The sequence below is a fragment of the Diabrotica virgifera genome, chromosome 8 (genome assembly GCF_917563875.1).
Source record: "Diabrotica virgifera virgifera chromosome 8, PGI_DIABVI_V3a".
In the NCBI taxonomy this organism is placed as follows: Eukaryota; Metazoa; Arthropoda; class Insecta; order Coleoptera; family Chrysomelidae; genus Diabrotica; species Diabrotica virgifera.
The window spans coordinates 175,653,404-175,667,350 of NC_065450.1; the positions used below are offsets into that span (position 1 = coordinate 175,653,404).

At 34.3% G+C, this 13,947-nt stretch overlaps 1 protein-coding gene across 1 annotated transcript in view; it reads right to left on the reverse strand.

Annotated features, from left to right (window-relative positions):
* LOC126890509 (myotubularin-related protein 10-B) overlaps positions 1–13,947 on the reverse strand; it is a 74,982-nt gene that overhangs the window by 30,107 nt on the left and 30,928 nt on the right. The window contains exon 6 of the mRNA XM_050659506.1: positions 12,950–13,310. Within this exon, the coding sequence (XP_050515463.1) occupies positions 12,950–13,310 (361 nt within the window). The remainder of the gene's footprint in view (positions 1–12,949; positions 13,311–13,947) is intronic.

Here is a 13,947-nt window from a genome sequence, read left to right on the forward strand (position 1 = left end):
TCTCGTTACTCTTTGTAGTATCTATACATCTAAGCTAAGGTTAATGATCCATCAAGGAATTCTCTACGAGTTTGAGCTCTTAAATAGTGAGACTCTACGCGCTCAAAGCTATTTATGTGTTTTCTTACGGTTTCCTTAAGTTTCTCGTTTATAGTTGTGCGTTTTGATGATTTCCTCTATTATCTTTCTGAACGATGTTATACTCTTTTGACTTAGCCCAACTTGTTCGAATAAATCGATCTCCAATATTAAGGGTATTCATAAAAATATTTTGCATGCTCTTCTCCTTAATTTGTTTATAGTTAAATAAAAACATAAATTGTTTGTCCTATTACTTCCTTCTACAACTCTCCCATACTTCGGAATATTGTGCAAACGTTTCTGTAAAATACCCCTAGCACTCGCAACATGTGGCGGTATTACATTAAAACATATTATATTCTACGTGCAATATCCATACATGATACATAGGTCTGGATCCCGCGTATGAAAAAAAAGTTGATTAATAGCAAGCTGAAAATTTGTTAATAGCTTAAGGGTGTCTAGTCGAATAAACTTTGATATATGGGAACACTGAAACAGGGGCAGTTTTAATTGTGGAACAGGTTAAAAATTTGGAACGGTCACAGCACGAAAACGGCACATTTATTTTGTCCGACAGAACAGACTTAAACTCTCCTAACGGAGATTAAACTCTCATGAAAAAATCAGACTGCTATTTATTACCTGTCATAATTCCTGTCATTTGACATATTCTACATGTTCCACTCATTAAAACGCCCATTTGGTGATAAATAGCAGTCTGATTTTTGCATGAGAGTTTAATCTCTGTTCGAAGAGTTTAAGTCTGTTCTGTCGGACAAAATAAATGTGCCGTTTTCGTGCTGTGACCGTTCCAAATTTTTAACCTGTTCCACAATTAAAACTGCCCCTGTTCCAGTGTTCACACATATCAAAGTTTATTCGACTAGACACCCTTAAGCTATTAACAAATTTTCAGCTTGCTATTAATCAACTTTTTTTTCATACGCGGGATCCAGACCTAACAGTTAAGGCGCTACAAACTACGTTTTTGAAGTTACGTCACTAATGTTCTCAGCAAGCGACGTGTATTCTCGAAAACTGTTAACTTCTCAGAAAAATGAGAAGATATCTTTTTTGTTTAGAAGAAGCCAAAAAACCTAAAGAGTTACAGTGCAAAATAGGAGATTGTTGAAATAGACCCTGCTGCATTGGCATTAAAATCGGATCGACGCGCATAATTAACAATTAAAAAACAACGGTCTAAATTGAAGTTAGACCCGATTACTACTCAGAATTTCAAAAATGAATGTTTAAACTTCACTTTAAGGACTTGCCAACCTTAAATATAATAATTTAAATATGAGTTTTTACGCCTCGAAAATGTCTATCTTCGCATTTTTCATATTTTAGTTCACCTCTAACTCGAAAATTATCAACTTTTGAAAAAAATGACAAGATATTTTTCTTGCTTAGAATGACCAAAAAACAAGAAAAAATATTTTCCTGGACAAAAAATGGTAATCTTGTGAATTTGTTTAGAAACATTTTTTTTAACAATTTTTGCCCAAAAATTTCGCTGGCACTCTTCTGATTTATTTAAAGGGGACATTTTTGAATAGGAATCCGCAAAGAAACCAAATCAGAATTTTTTTAGACGGGAGCGGCCTCACAACATAGACTAATTACATATTATGTTTCTCCGTAACTAAATATTCCAGTTAGTAAGGAATTCATCTTATCTCACACTGACACTGAAAGATGGTAATAAAATTTTACGACCTCTTCCATTCACTGTCGACAAATCATCTAAAAGTGTATTACATTGCACAAATTTTGTTTATACACATAAACCTTTTAACACGTTGACGGACAGTGCGAATGCCTCAAATGTATAATCAAGTGTTGTGATACTATATGAATTTTGCAAAGTAGAATAGGGAAATTGCTAAATTTGTTTTAGCGCTTATAGATTATGGAAACAATATGTTTTTTGTAAACATGTGGACGACGGCCATGGATGTATCATATTTTATATGCATCTGTAGATGTAATAACAGGATTTTGATTTTAAATTCCGCAAAATATGTTTAAGCAAGGCGAAAACCTCGCGTTTTTTTGGGAAAAATATTCCCATGAGATCTTTTTGCGTAAGCAGTTTCATGAGATACCTCAGAATAAGACAAAAAAGGTTATAATAAAGATATTAAAAATGACTTAACAGAAAAGATACTGAAAACTATTTCACTAACACCAAAACTAGTTCGTCTCTGTCTTGCTAAGAGAACCGTTGATTTATTGCATTTCGATTTAATGTCCATGATTCAGTTCCATAGTAAAGCACACTGTGTACATAACATTTAATTAGCCTTATTTTGAGGGCCAATATCAGATCTTTGCTGCATAAAATCTTTTTCATTTTCACGAAGTTGGCACGTGCTTTTTCAATTCTCTCTCTTATTTCTGCAGTCTAATCGTTATTTTCTGTGATTATCGTTCCCAAGTAAGTATATTTTTTTACTCTCTCAGACTGCTGGCCGCCTACCGTTAATATTTCATTTATATTGTTGTTCTTGCTATTTTTCATAAATTTTGGTTTTTTGAGGTTAAGGGAGAGTCCGTATTCTCCATTACATATATCTTAATATTTTGTTCATTATTCTTTCTAAGTCTTCCAAGTTGTCTGATATTATGACTGTATCGTCGGTATACCTAATGTTATTAATTAAATTTCCATTCACTTTTATGCCGACTGTCTCGTTTACCAAAGCTTCTTGTGTGATTTCTTCAGAATAAGAACTAAACAATAACGGCGACAGTATGTAACCTTGCCTGGCCCCTCTCCTTATCTCCATTTGTTCTGACACTTCTCCAAATTACACATTTGATCGTTGGCTGTAGTATAAATGGTATAGTTTATTACTAAAGTTATTATTATGGTATGGTTTATTACTAACGAGGAAGTTATAAATGCCTTAAATCAAATGAAAAATGGAAAATATAGAGACGACGGAATAACAAAAGAGATGATTAGAGATGGAGGTCAAACTACCTTGGAAGCAGTTAAAATCCTAATGAAGAAGTGCCTCTTTGATATTGCTATTCCAACCACTTGGCAAAATGCGCAGCTACTTCTACTACAAAATAAAGGAGGCAAACACAAACTCGAAAATTACAGACCAATAAGTCTGTTACCACATCCGTACAAACTGCTTACCACAATAATGACCAACAGACTATCAGATAAATTCGATAGTTACCAGCCTGTTGAACAAGCGGGATATCGCAAAGGTTATAGTACCGTAGAACACCTACTCCTACAGACAATAAGGACATTTCTCGAAAAGTGTAACGAATACAATAACCCTCTTCATTCAGCATTTGTTGATTACAATAGGGCATTCGATTCCATAGAACTCTGGGCCGTATTAGACGGAATGAATAACGCAAGGATTGATTCCAGATATAGAATATAGAATTATTTACTATTGAATTAGAAGATGCCTTATGTCTTAGAAGAAAAAGTTAAATTGTCACTTAAATTTTTAAGTCATCTAAGATTTGCCGATGACATAGTGCTCATAAGCAACAATACAGAAGAACTAGTCTACATACTAAAGATGCTTAAACAGGAATCTGAGAAGAAAAGCGGTTTAAAAATAAATTTAAATAAAACAAAAGTGATGACAAATCAAAATATCAGAATCGACTTAGATGGAAGTCAGATCGAAAGTGTCGAAGAGTCACACGATCAAGCTAGGCAAACAGAATCAAACGGCAGAAATAACTAGAAGAATCCGAATTACTTGGGCAGCAGTTGCAAGACTCAGTGATGTGTTGAAAAACAAAAAGATACCAATAAACCTAGAAAAAAGGGTATTCAACAGTTGTATTCTACCAGTTATGACTGATGGAGTGGATACCGTGACACTTACAGGGTTATCAGCCAATAGATTAAGAACACAGAGGGCCATCGAACGAGCTATGTTAGGAGTATCTCTGAGAGAACATATTTGAAATGGGACGTACGAAACAGGACGAAGGTGGAATATGTAACTGGAAGAATTGCGCAAATGAAATGGAACTGGATAGGACACGTGGCACGGCAAAACAACGAAAGGTGGACGAGAACATTGTACATTGGAGACCACGCGAGCATAGTAGTAGCAGAGGAAGACCACAAAAACGATGGTTAGATGACTTCAAAGCAAAAGTGGGGAGAAACTGGTACCAAAGAGCACAAAACAGAGAAGAGTGGAAAACTCATGGGAGGCCTTTGTCCAGGAGTGGATGCAAACAGGCTAAAGAAGAAGTTATTGTTTTCTTTAGGGACATTCACTTAACAAGCTACATGTTTTTATGGATTTGGCTGTCTCTAGAGGTGTATATTCTCGGGCTGAATACCGATAACCTTTTTCCAAGCACACAAACAATCCACATTGCTTTACTATATTTTTTGTTTTTGTTCTGTTAGTGTATCTTTGGTTGCCTATATAGATGTCATATAGGTGAACAAGGATTAGGATTAAGTTAGGTTAGGTCTGATCCGGGGAACCGGTACCGGGACAAGCGATGTAAGATGATCAAACTAAATAAAGATATCTTAATCAAGAGTACTTAATAGTCATTATTAAAGAACCCAACTAAACATGGTGGCAGCGGTGTTGAGTGCAGCACGTATATTTTAAGTATAAAACTATATTACCCATTAACCACTAGCACATGCCAAGAGTAGCAAAGCAAGGTTAAGGGGCAAGAAAATATTCTGCATTGTGGTCAATTGTGGTTGAAATCATACCCGACATAAAGTAACACTGAAAATGTCTACTAATACTACTCCTGATGCAAATACTCAAGGTATAGTAAGTCCAGCACCATTGAATGTTAACCCTCCGGATAAATTCAATTTTTTGGCCCCAGCAATTTGGCCTGCATGGAGGAAGAGGCTGGAACGCTACATGTCGGTATGAGGGCAGCTCCAAAAGACAGAAAAACAAAAAATAGATATCCTAGTGTACCTTATGGGAGAAGAATCCGAAGATATTTTGATACAATTTCAAAAAATTCCAGATACTTACGAGGAAGTTCTAAATGTTTTTGACAAATATTTTATCCCTAGACGTAATATTATATATGAACGTTTCAAATTCAATTCAACAGTACAAAAACCAGGTGAAACCATTGCCTTATTTATTACTAGCCTACATACCTTAGCAGAACATTGTAATTATGGGCAACTGAAGGAGGAATTGATCCGAGACCGTATCGTAGTAGGCATGCTGGACACAAAAACATCAGAAAGGTTACAGCTAAAAGAAACAGTTTTGATAGCAATTTCTGGCTTTTCTTCGTGTCTTATCAGATAAAACAATTGTTCCAGATATCGTTATCGCGTTTCCTTTTTTACTTCTTTATCGATGATTATTCTGCCGCGCCGTTTTCATTTTCTAATATTCTATACTCTTTCTCTTTCTGCTCTCAAAGAAACTGTTTATTAGATTTTTTTCTTTCTCATCTAATTTATACCGATCCAGATTAGCTCCATATAACAGTTCTAGTTCTACTTGCATCAGACTAATCAATACGTTTATTTAACATATTATTAAGTGTCAACACATTTTTTCTTTTGTCTTCGCTAATATTTATTTATTTCTGTTGTTTTTGTACATAGAAGAAATCAATATAGATGTAAGATTTTTAAAATTGATTGTTATTATTTCTTTTGTATTGATCCTTTTTTTATTTTTAATATGAAGGTGAAAATATTTTTTAACCTATCCTGAATTAATTTCAAAAGTGGTTATTTATTTAGGTACTCTTACTCCATATCTATTTAAATATCGTCCAATTGGTTTCCTTTAAATTTAGCTCACCACAAATGCAAAAAGTAATGAACAATGAAAATTTTAAAGATAAAATAATGATTTCAATTAAAATCTTTAATAAACATAAGTGCGACAAAAGAGAAACACCATGGATGGTAGTTATTAGAAAAACTATTTGACAAAAGTAGACTATTTATGCTCCAATTCAAAATATAGTCAAATACAAAGCTTCAGAGATACATGAAAAAATACAAATAAAAAAGACAACTTTATGTTACTTAAAAACATTAAAAAGCCAACTCGGGTTTAATCGAGACAAAAAGTACCGGCCCTAAATATATCAAAATCTAATACGGCCAAGGGGACTGACAATATTTCAAGAAAAGTAGTTAAATGAATTTCAGAAGGTCACGTTGATGCGTTATAAATAGACGTTATAGTAGTATATATATCTGTATTATATTACCTACTAACTATAATACAATAACACGTTTTGTTGTACAAAGTAATTGATATGGCAACGCTGCTAGGATAAAGTTCTGTTTGACGCGATTCTAGCAGAAGGTACTGCTATCTATCGAACATAAATATTACCGATGTTGTAGATGGAGTCACTTCATGGCGGCACAAATTCACAGCGGCAATTCAAGATATAATTCTTGTTTAACGAGATTTTTCATATGTTTAGAAAAAAATATTCAACATTTTATTGCAAATATTTTCCACTCTTACAGTTTTATATATGTTGTTATTAAAATTTTGTCCGATTTCTTGCCGGTAGCTTTATTATAAGCCAAAACATATTATTTTTTCCTATTATGGCAAAACTGTAAGATCAAAAATTTTCAAAAAATTCATAAATATTTCTTAGGATTATATCTTTATGCTGTAAGAAAATTAACAAAATTGTATGTTTGGTTTTCCCGCTTTATACTTGGAAAAAAAGAGTATTTTTGAGTTTTTTCGAAAACGAAAACATGAAGTTCGCTCAAAATTTGTCAAAATACTTCTAGTAATCACATACACCTTCTCAAATTTTTTCAAAATTTTTGAACTTCAAATTTTTTTTTGGGGGGGTTCAGATCAACCTTAAGTAAATTATTTATTTTTTATTAAAATTATATTTTTTATTCGATTTTGCCGCTTTTAGGAGTGCCTTGTTTTTATAACATACCTACATAGTTATAAAATTCACTGCAAGTCCTCCTGAAATTGGTTTTCCTTGGTGAAAATCGGGACATTTAGTGTCCCGATCAGGTACAAATCGGTACGCGTCCCCAGACCCCTGAAAATCGGGACGTCCCGCGCAAATCAGGACACCTGGTAACGCTAGGTGGGGGTAACTTTAAAATCAAACAGCAATCTCCATGATTTATTGCAGATTTGGATTCCTCATGAAAAAATAAGTAACATTTATTTGAAACATTTTTTAGAATTGTTGATAGATGGCACTAATAAATAGTGTTTTTTCGATTATAGCGCCATCTATCCATAATTCGAAAAAATGTGTCGAATAAAAGTTACTTATTTTTACGTAAGGAATACAAATCTGCAATAAAAAATGGGGGCTCCTATTTAAGATTTTAAAGTTACCCCCCACCCCACCTCCAGGGAGTGGAGTGAAGAGTCGTGTTTGATTTTATTCGATATTTTCTTGAAAAATATTAAACACGTATTTTTTGATTTTTCATTCGGAAGTGTATTTGTCGAGATATTAGACCGTTTCTATAATTTACCTATGGTATCACAATAAATCGTTTTTTCCGATTATAGCGCTATCTATTCACAGTTCGAAAAAATGTCTTGAATATAAGTTGCTTATTTTTACGTACGCAATCCAAATCTGCAATAACGAATGGGGGTTTCCATTTAAGATTTTAAAGTTACCCCCACCCTACCTCCAGGGGGTAGAGTGAGGGGTCGTGTTTAGTGTCATTCGATAGATTTTTGAAAAATATTGAACAGGTATTTTTAGTTTTTCTTTCCAATCTTCATTTTGTGAATTATTCGATTGTCCCGCGATTTATTCGATCGTCCCAGGCAACGAGTTCCACCCTGGGCACCAAGTACCTCGGAGACTATCGCCGTCATGAAATTCGTATTCAGTGACCTGCAAAACACCCACGTATAAAAATTGAACTCATTGCCGTTAATATTTCCTGAGTTCTAAATTTTTCATTTTCCATCTCTTCGAGATGCACTTTGAAAATGCATTTTTATATGCACAAAATTTTTTGCCGGAGATCAATTTAGTTCAGAAAATTGCCTGACACTCTCTCGAATCGAATGCAAAAAGTTGGATGACGATTCTTCTTACTGCACAAAATTCCTAGGTTTAATGCTTCATTGCCTCGCCTAAAATCGTATGAACAAGCTGAATATCGATGAGAATGTCAATTTTCGGACTCTTAACCCTCTTTAACCCAAGCTAAGAAATCCTCAACCCATGATAATTTCCTTTTAGCATTGTATTGTTTTAGGGTCCCATTAAACAAAAATCATATTTAAAATCTTTTCCGCCCCCCTCCAAACCCCCAAAAAAGGCGTTTACTTAATATGTATCTTTACTATCAATGCGCTTGGATTGATGTGTTACATGTATTTCTGTGACTACAATATGGCATTTCCGGTTAGAACCTTTTAACCGGAAATGATATAAAAACCAAAATTTACACTGGTTCTCAACTTGCTAAGGCATGTTGAATGATATATCGCGTATAGTATTTCGGGGACTTTACAACAGTACTTACGGTTGCAACTCTAAAACCTGAAGTCCGATGTCAAATTTCTCATTTTTAATACCATTTTTGGGTTATAAGCGTTCATTCGACACCTCATTTGTTATTATATCTGTACTAATAACGGAGGAGTTGCATTCGAGGACGGACGGACGGACAGTCATGAAACCGGAAGTTGCGAAGGCACGGAGGATGACCAGTCATGTGTTCTCTTCTTGCGAAGGCGCGTCGAATAATATATCACTTGTACTATTCCGGTGACCTTAAAACAGTACTTCCGGTTGCATTTCTAAAACCCGAAGTCCTAGGTCAAATTTCTCACCATTAGTACCATACTTGGATTATAAGGTTTCATTCGACACCTCATTTGATATTCTACCTGGTATAGTGACGGAGGAGTTATATTTGCGGTAGGCAGAACAGACAGCATAGGTCAAATTTCTCACCTTTAGTACCATCCTTGGATTATAAGCTTTCATTCGACACCTCATTTGTCATTCTACCTAGTATAGTGCCAAGGGAGTTATATTCGCGGTCGGACGGACAGACAGCCTAGGTCAAATTTCTTATCTTTAGTTCCATCCTTGGATTATAAGCTTTCATTTGACACCTCATAGTCCAAGGATCATTCTACCTGGTATAGTGATGGAGGAGTTATATTCGCGGTCGGACGGACTGACTGCCTAGGTCAAATTTCTCACCTTTAGTACCATCCTTGGATTATAAGCTTTCATTCGACACCTCAATTGTCATTCTACCTGGTATAGTGCCCGAGGAGTTATATTCGCGGTCGGGCGGACCTAGTCAAAGACTAGGTCCGTCCGACCGCGACCTAGGTCCAGACAGCCTAGGTCAAATTTCTCACAATAAGTACCACCCTCGGATTATAAGCTTTCATTTGACACCTCAGTTGTCATTCTACCTGCTATAATGACGAAGGAGTTGTGTTTACAGGCAGACAGACTGACGTAAATAATTCAGCATTTTCACATTTTTTCAAAATTGGTGAAAACAAAATTATTTCGTGCGCGTAACTGACATAACATTTTGGTTCAAAATTTTCTCAACTACGTTTCTTGTTTGAAACATTTTTTCTACGGCATACAAATTCTTGGTAAATCCAATGATGTTTTCGCCACTTGCGTGGGGGGGGGGGGGGAGTTAAGGGGTAGAAGTGGCGTACTTGTTTGTATCTTTTTTGAGGTCCCAAAAAATTGACATTCCAGTAAAATCTCGATATAACGGACCTCTATTTAACGGACTTCGGTTACAACGGACAAAAAATCCATGCTTTACCCGTCCCGTACCAAAATACATTGCATACCATTGGGGTACCGGTGGACCCCAAACAATGTATTTTACAAAGAATTTTTCTGTCCGTTTCATATTATAGCTCAAATAAGGCATGGTTCACATTAGATATTTTCAAAAACTGGTTTTTTTAAAGAATTTGTATCTTCAGTGAGAAAATTTCAACAGAAGAATCTGGAAATACCGACGGGAGTGGTGAAATGTTTATTGACTTTAGAAAACGCTCCTGCTAATTCCTCTGGAAATATTCTACGTTTATAAGAGGTAACTTTAGTTATGTATGTTAGGTATGTTTTTACCAAAAAATACAATCTTGCTTATTCACCTCATGGATTAGGGCATTAAGGAATAGTTTTGGCCACCAAATGAATATATCGCAGAAAGTTTTTAGTAAGTAACGGTTGTAGTGCATGATGAAACTAATTTTTATTTTACTGTACATGGAAAGAGCAAACATTAAAAAATGGTTATTGTCGAGGAAATGAAGCATTTTGGCTCGCAATTTTTTCGTCCAGCATGGATTTACTTGAAATTTTCACAGAAAGTAGGGAATAGTCCAAGGATCATTTTCTATATCATGCCGCTGTACGCTAAAATCATGGGGGTGGTTGCCACCCCATCTAGGGGGCGGGAATTTTTTATTACATTTTAACCATGTAAATCGATGTAAAAAGTAATTCTAAGAAAAAAATACGTTTTACATTTTCTTCGTAAAACTAATATTTTTCGAGTTATTCGCGCTTGAAAGTAACAGTTTTTCGACGAAAAAATCGACTTTTTTAGAGGGTTTTTTGAGAATACCTCGAAAAAGATGAATTTAATTAAAAAAACTGTAGATATCAAAATTGTATCTTTTAGTAACACAAACCAAATTCTTTTTCTGTAATATCTTTAAGACCAAAACAAACCGAGATACGGCATGTTAAAAGTTAGCTTTTCTCGTCAAATGCATAATTTGAAATATTCAAAGTAAAATAACGGAAAAACTGCATTTTTCGAGGAAAACTTAAATAATCTTTTTTCAAGTATACAGTTAGGCCTTTCAAAAAAAATAATAAAAAGTTTCTATCCAGAAAATTAAGCGACTTATAATCAAAAAAAGGTCGGTACCTGCTTTTCTCTATGAAAAAATCAGTGAAAACAACCCCCTAACTACCCTCCTAATTAAAAATTGGTCTTTGCCTTTCTATAATTCCTTTTATATTTGTATTATCAATACACACAAGAAGTTTGAATTATTTAAAAGGCCTAATTTTAGAAAAATTGGAGTTTAAAGAAAAATTAATTTTTTGGCATTTCCCATTTTTCACCTTTTACTTCAAAATAACTCCGAAAATACTGGAGATACGAAAAAAATGATGGACTACTAGATTGTAGCTTTTTTAATAACTAAAATTTCCGTGTGCATAGATTTTAATTAGAGTGAACAGTTAGCGAGATATAGCTATTTAAAACCTCTATTTACGAGCAGACACACCCTTTTTTGAGCCCTTTAAACCCACACTAATTAAAAACTACGGGATCTTACGGAATTTAGTTTACACATGTCTTGTAACTCTTCAAAAATCCTACAAAGTCATTTTTGAAAAACTTTTTATCGCCAAAAATGAAGGAGCTATGTTTATTAAACGATTTTTTTTTCGAAAAATTCGGATAGTCCTTTTATGGATAATTTTCAATGTATGTATAATACCACAGAACCGGTTCGTATACTGGAAGATGACTAAAAAACTATTTGTATTTGTACATATTTGTAAATTCGTATTTTTGTGTAAATAAATGTTTTTGTAATTCTTTAATTCTACTTTTTTTCTGTATAGATCTATTAAAATATCTACTTATAAAAATTGTGATGTTATTAAGGGTTGGAATATTATGATATTATATCCTAAAGTATAAAACAATCATTATTTAACCAATCAAAACCAAATTTTACCCATATTAATGTTTACAATGTTATTATATAATTTTTGACAATAAGGGGTAGTTTACACCCCTAAAAATAATCAACGCCGTTAAGCATGATATAGAATATGAAGTACAGGGTGAGATGATCCTAATCCCAAATTTTTATGTAAATCGATGCAAGCCGAAATTATTATTTTAGGATAAGTAAATTATTTATATATAGCTCCAACAAGGTTGGTTTTAAGGGTTGAAATATTATGATAGTATATCTTAAAGCATAAAACAATCATTATGTAACTAATAAGAACCAAATGTTGACAATATTAAAGTTTAAAATGTTAATTTATAATTTTTTTCAATTAGGGGTAGTTTTCACCCTTAAAAAACCAAAAGCGTACAACGGCTCAATATAGAAAATGAACTAGAGGGTGTAATGAGCATAATCCCAAATTTTTGTACAAATCGATGCTGGACGAAAAAATTGCGAGGTTTTGCCATTTTTTCAGCTTCATTTCCTCGACTATTAGGAATTTGTTTGTGGGCCAAGATGCAGACATAGATCTAGAAGTTGGAAGTTCCTAATTTCTGTCGGACAATACATAATAATTCCGGAGAAGTAGCCGAGGAAGCTGTTTTACAATCAGCGTCCAGAAGTAGATGAAGGTGACCATGATGGCTGATAGTGACAACAGAATACTAAAAAATGAGGATGGAAGTGAAGATAGCGAAGAAGACAAAAACCAAGCCAAAAATGAAGTTATTAGAGGTAAGATCGAATCTCGACGATCTAATAACATTTATTGACTATTCTCAGATACCTAAGTTCAACTGTATCATAAACATTTTCGTTATTTTAGAGAGTTGTGTACAAAAGAAATTTGACAATAATTGCAAACAAAACTTGATTCCTTTTTCAAAGCAGAATTACCGTAAGCAAGTGCGTCGATATGTTTTTGTTTTATTTTGAACCTATTTTTATATAACGGACTCTCGGCTTTAACGGACACCAATTAGTCCGTTATATCGAGTTTTTACTGTCTCAGCAAAAGTCAGCTTGTTTGTCTCATATTTAGAGATCAAATCTCTAACGAATGGATTAATTAGCGAATTACGTTGTTTTTGTACAGATTGTGTATGCATATATACCTTCTTGAAGTACTACTGTGGATTCATGTGAATTAAGATAATCAGCTGCCTCGAGTGCCTTCGTCAAGCAAGTAGACACATGCAAGAGCCACTTTGTACTATCCAAAAGGCCATAGAATTTAAAATCTTGATTCTTAAACACCCTCGTACTATCGGGTGTGCACAGGTCTCTAAGTTTCAAATAACTGGTTTGGACATCTTTGGGAGTAGGCGATGAGAGATCGATTATATGTGGTTCTTTTATGGCTGGATGACTTTTACGTATATGTTCAAGAAGTATATTTTCTTCTGTCCGATCTGAAATAGTCGGAAGAAGATCTGCCATTCTGACTAGAGCTGCTCCTTTACTTGTACCCCATACCTAAAAGCAAAATAGACACTTATAATAATTAATGTTCCAGTACATTCTCAGACTCAAAACAATTCAGAACATTCAGAAATAAAAAATAAATCCTTTGGCTTTTGGACACGTTTTCTCCTCCACATTCTCTACTCCAAAAAGCATGAAAGAAACTTGGATCCACAATAATACCAAACGTAGGTGGCCTCTCCGCCCAATGACGCCACTATCGCAAGGAAACCCGACTATCGTGTAATACATTCTTGTAGACGGCCTATGTCAAAATCTCAACCGAATCGGACTCGTAGTTTTGTTTTGAAGAAGATCCAGAGTTAGAAATTAGAACCACGAAAAGATGTAATGAATATAAATATCTCGGATCTATAATATCTAAAGAAGGCACTACCAAAAGAGACATCGAAAAGAGAACGCAGCAGGGCAAAAAAGCGGTAAACATTCTGAGCTCTCTACTGTGGTCTAAAGATATAAGGCAAGAAACGAAATTGACAATCTATCGTACCTTGGTAGAGCCTATTATGACTTATGGGGCAGAAGTTTGGCAGATGACAAAAAAAGATAGGAAAAGAATAGAAGTAGTAGAAATGGATTATCTAAGGAGAGCGTGTGGTATATCTAAAAAAGATCACATCAGGAATGA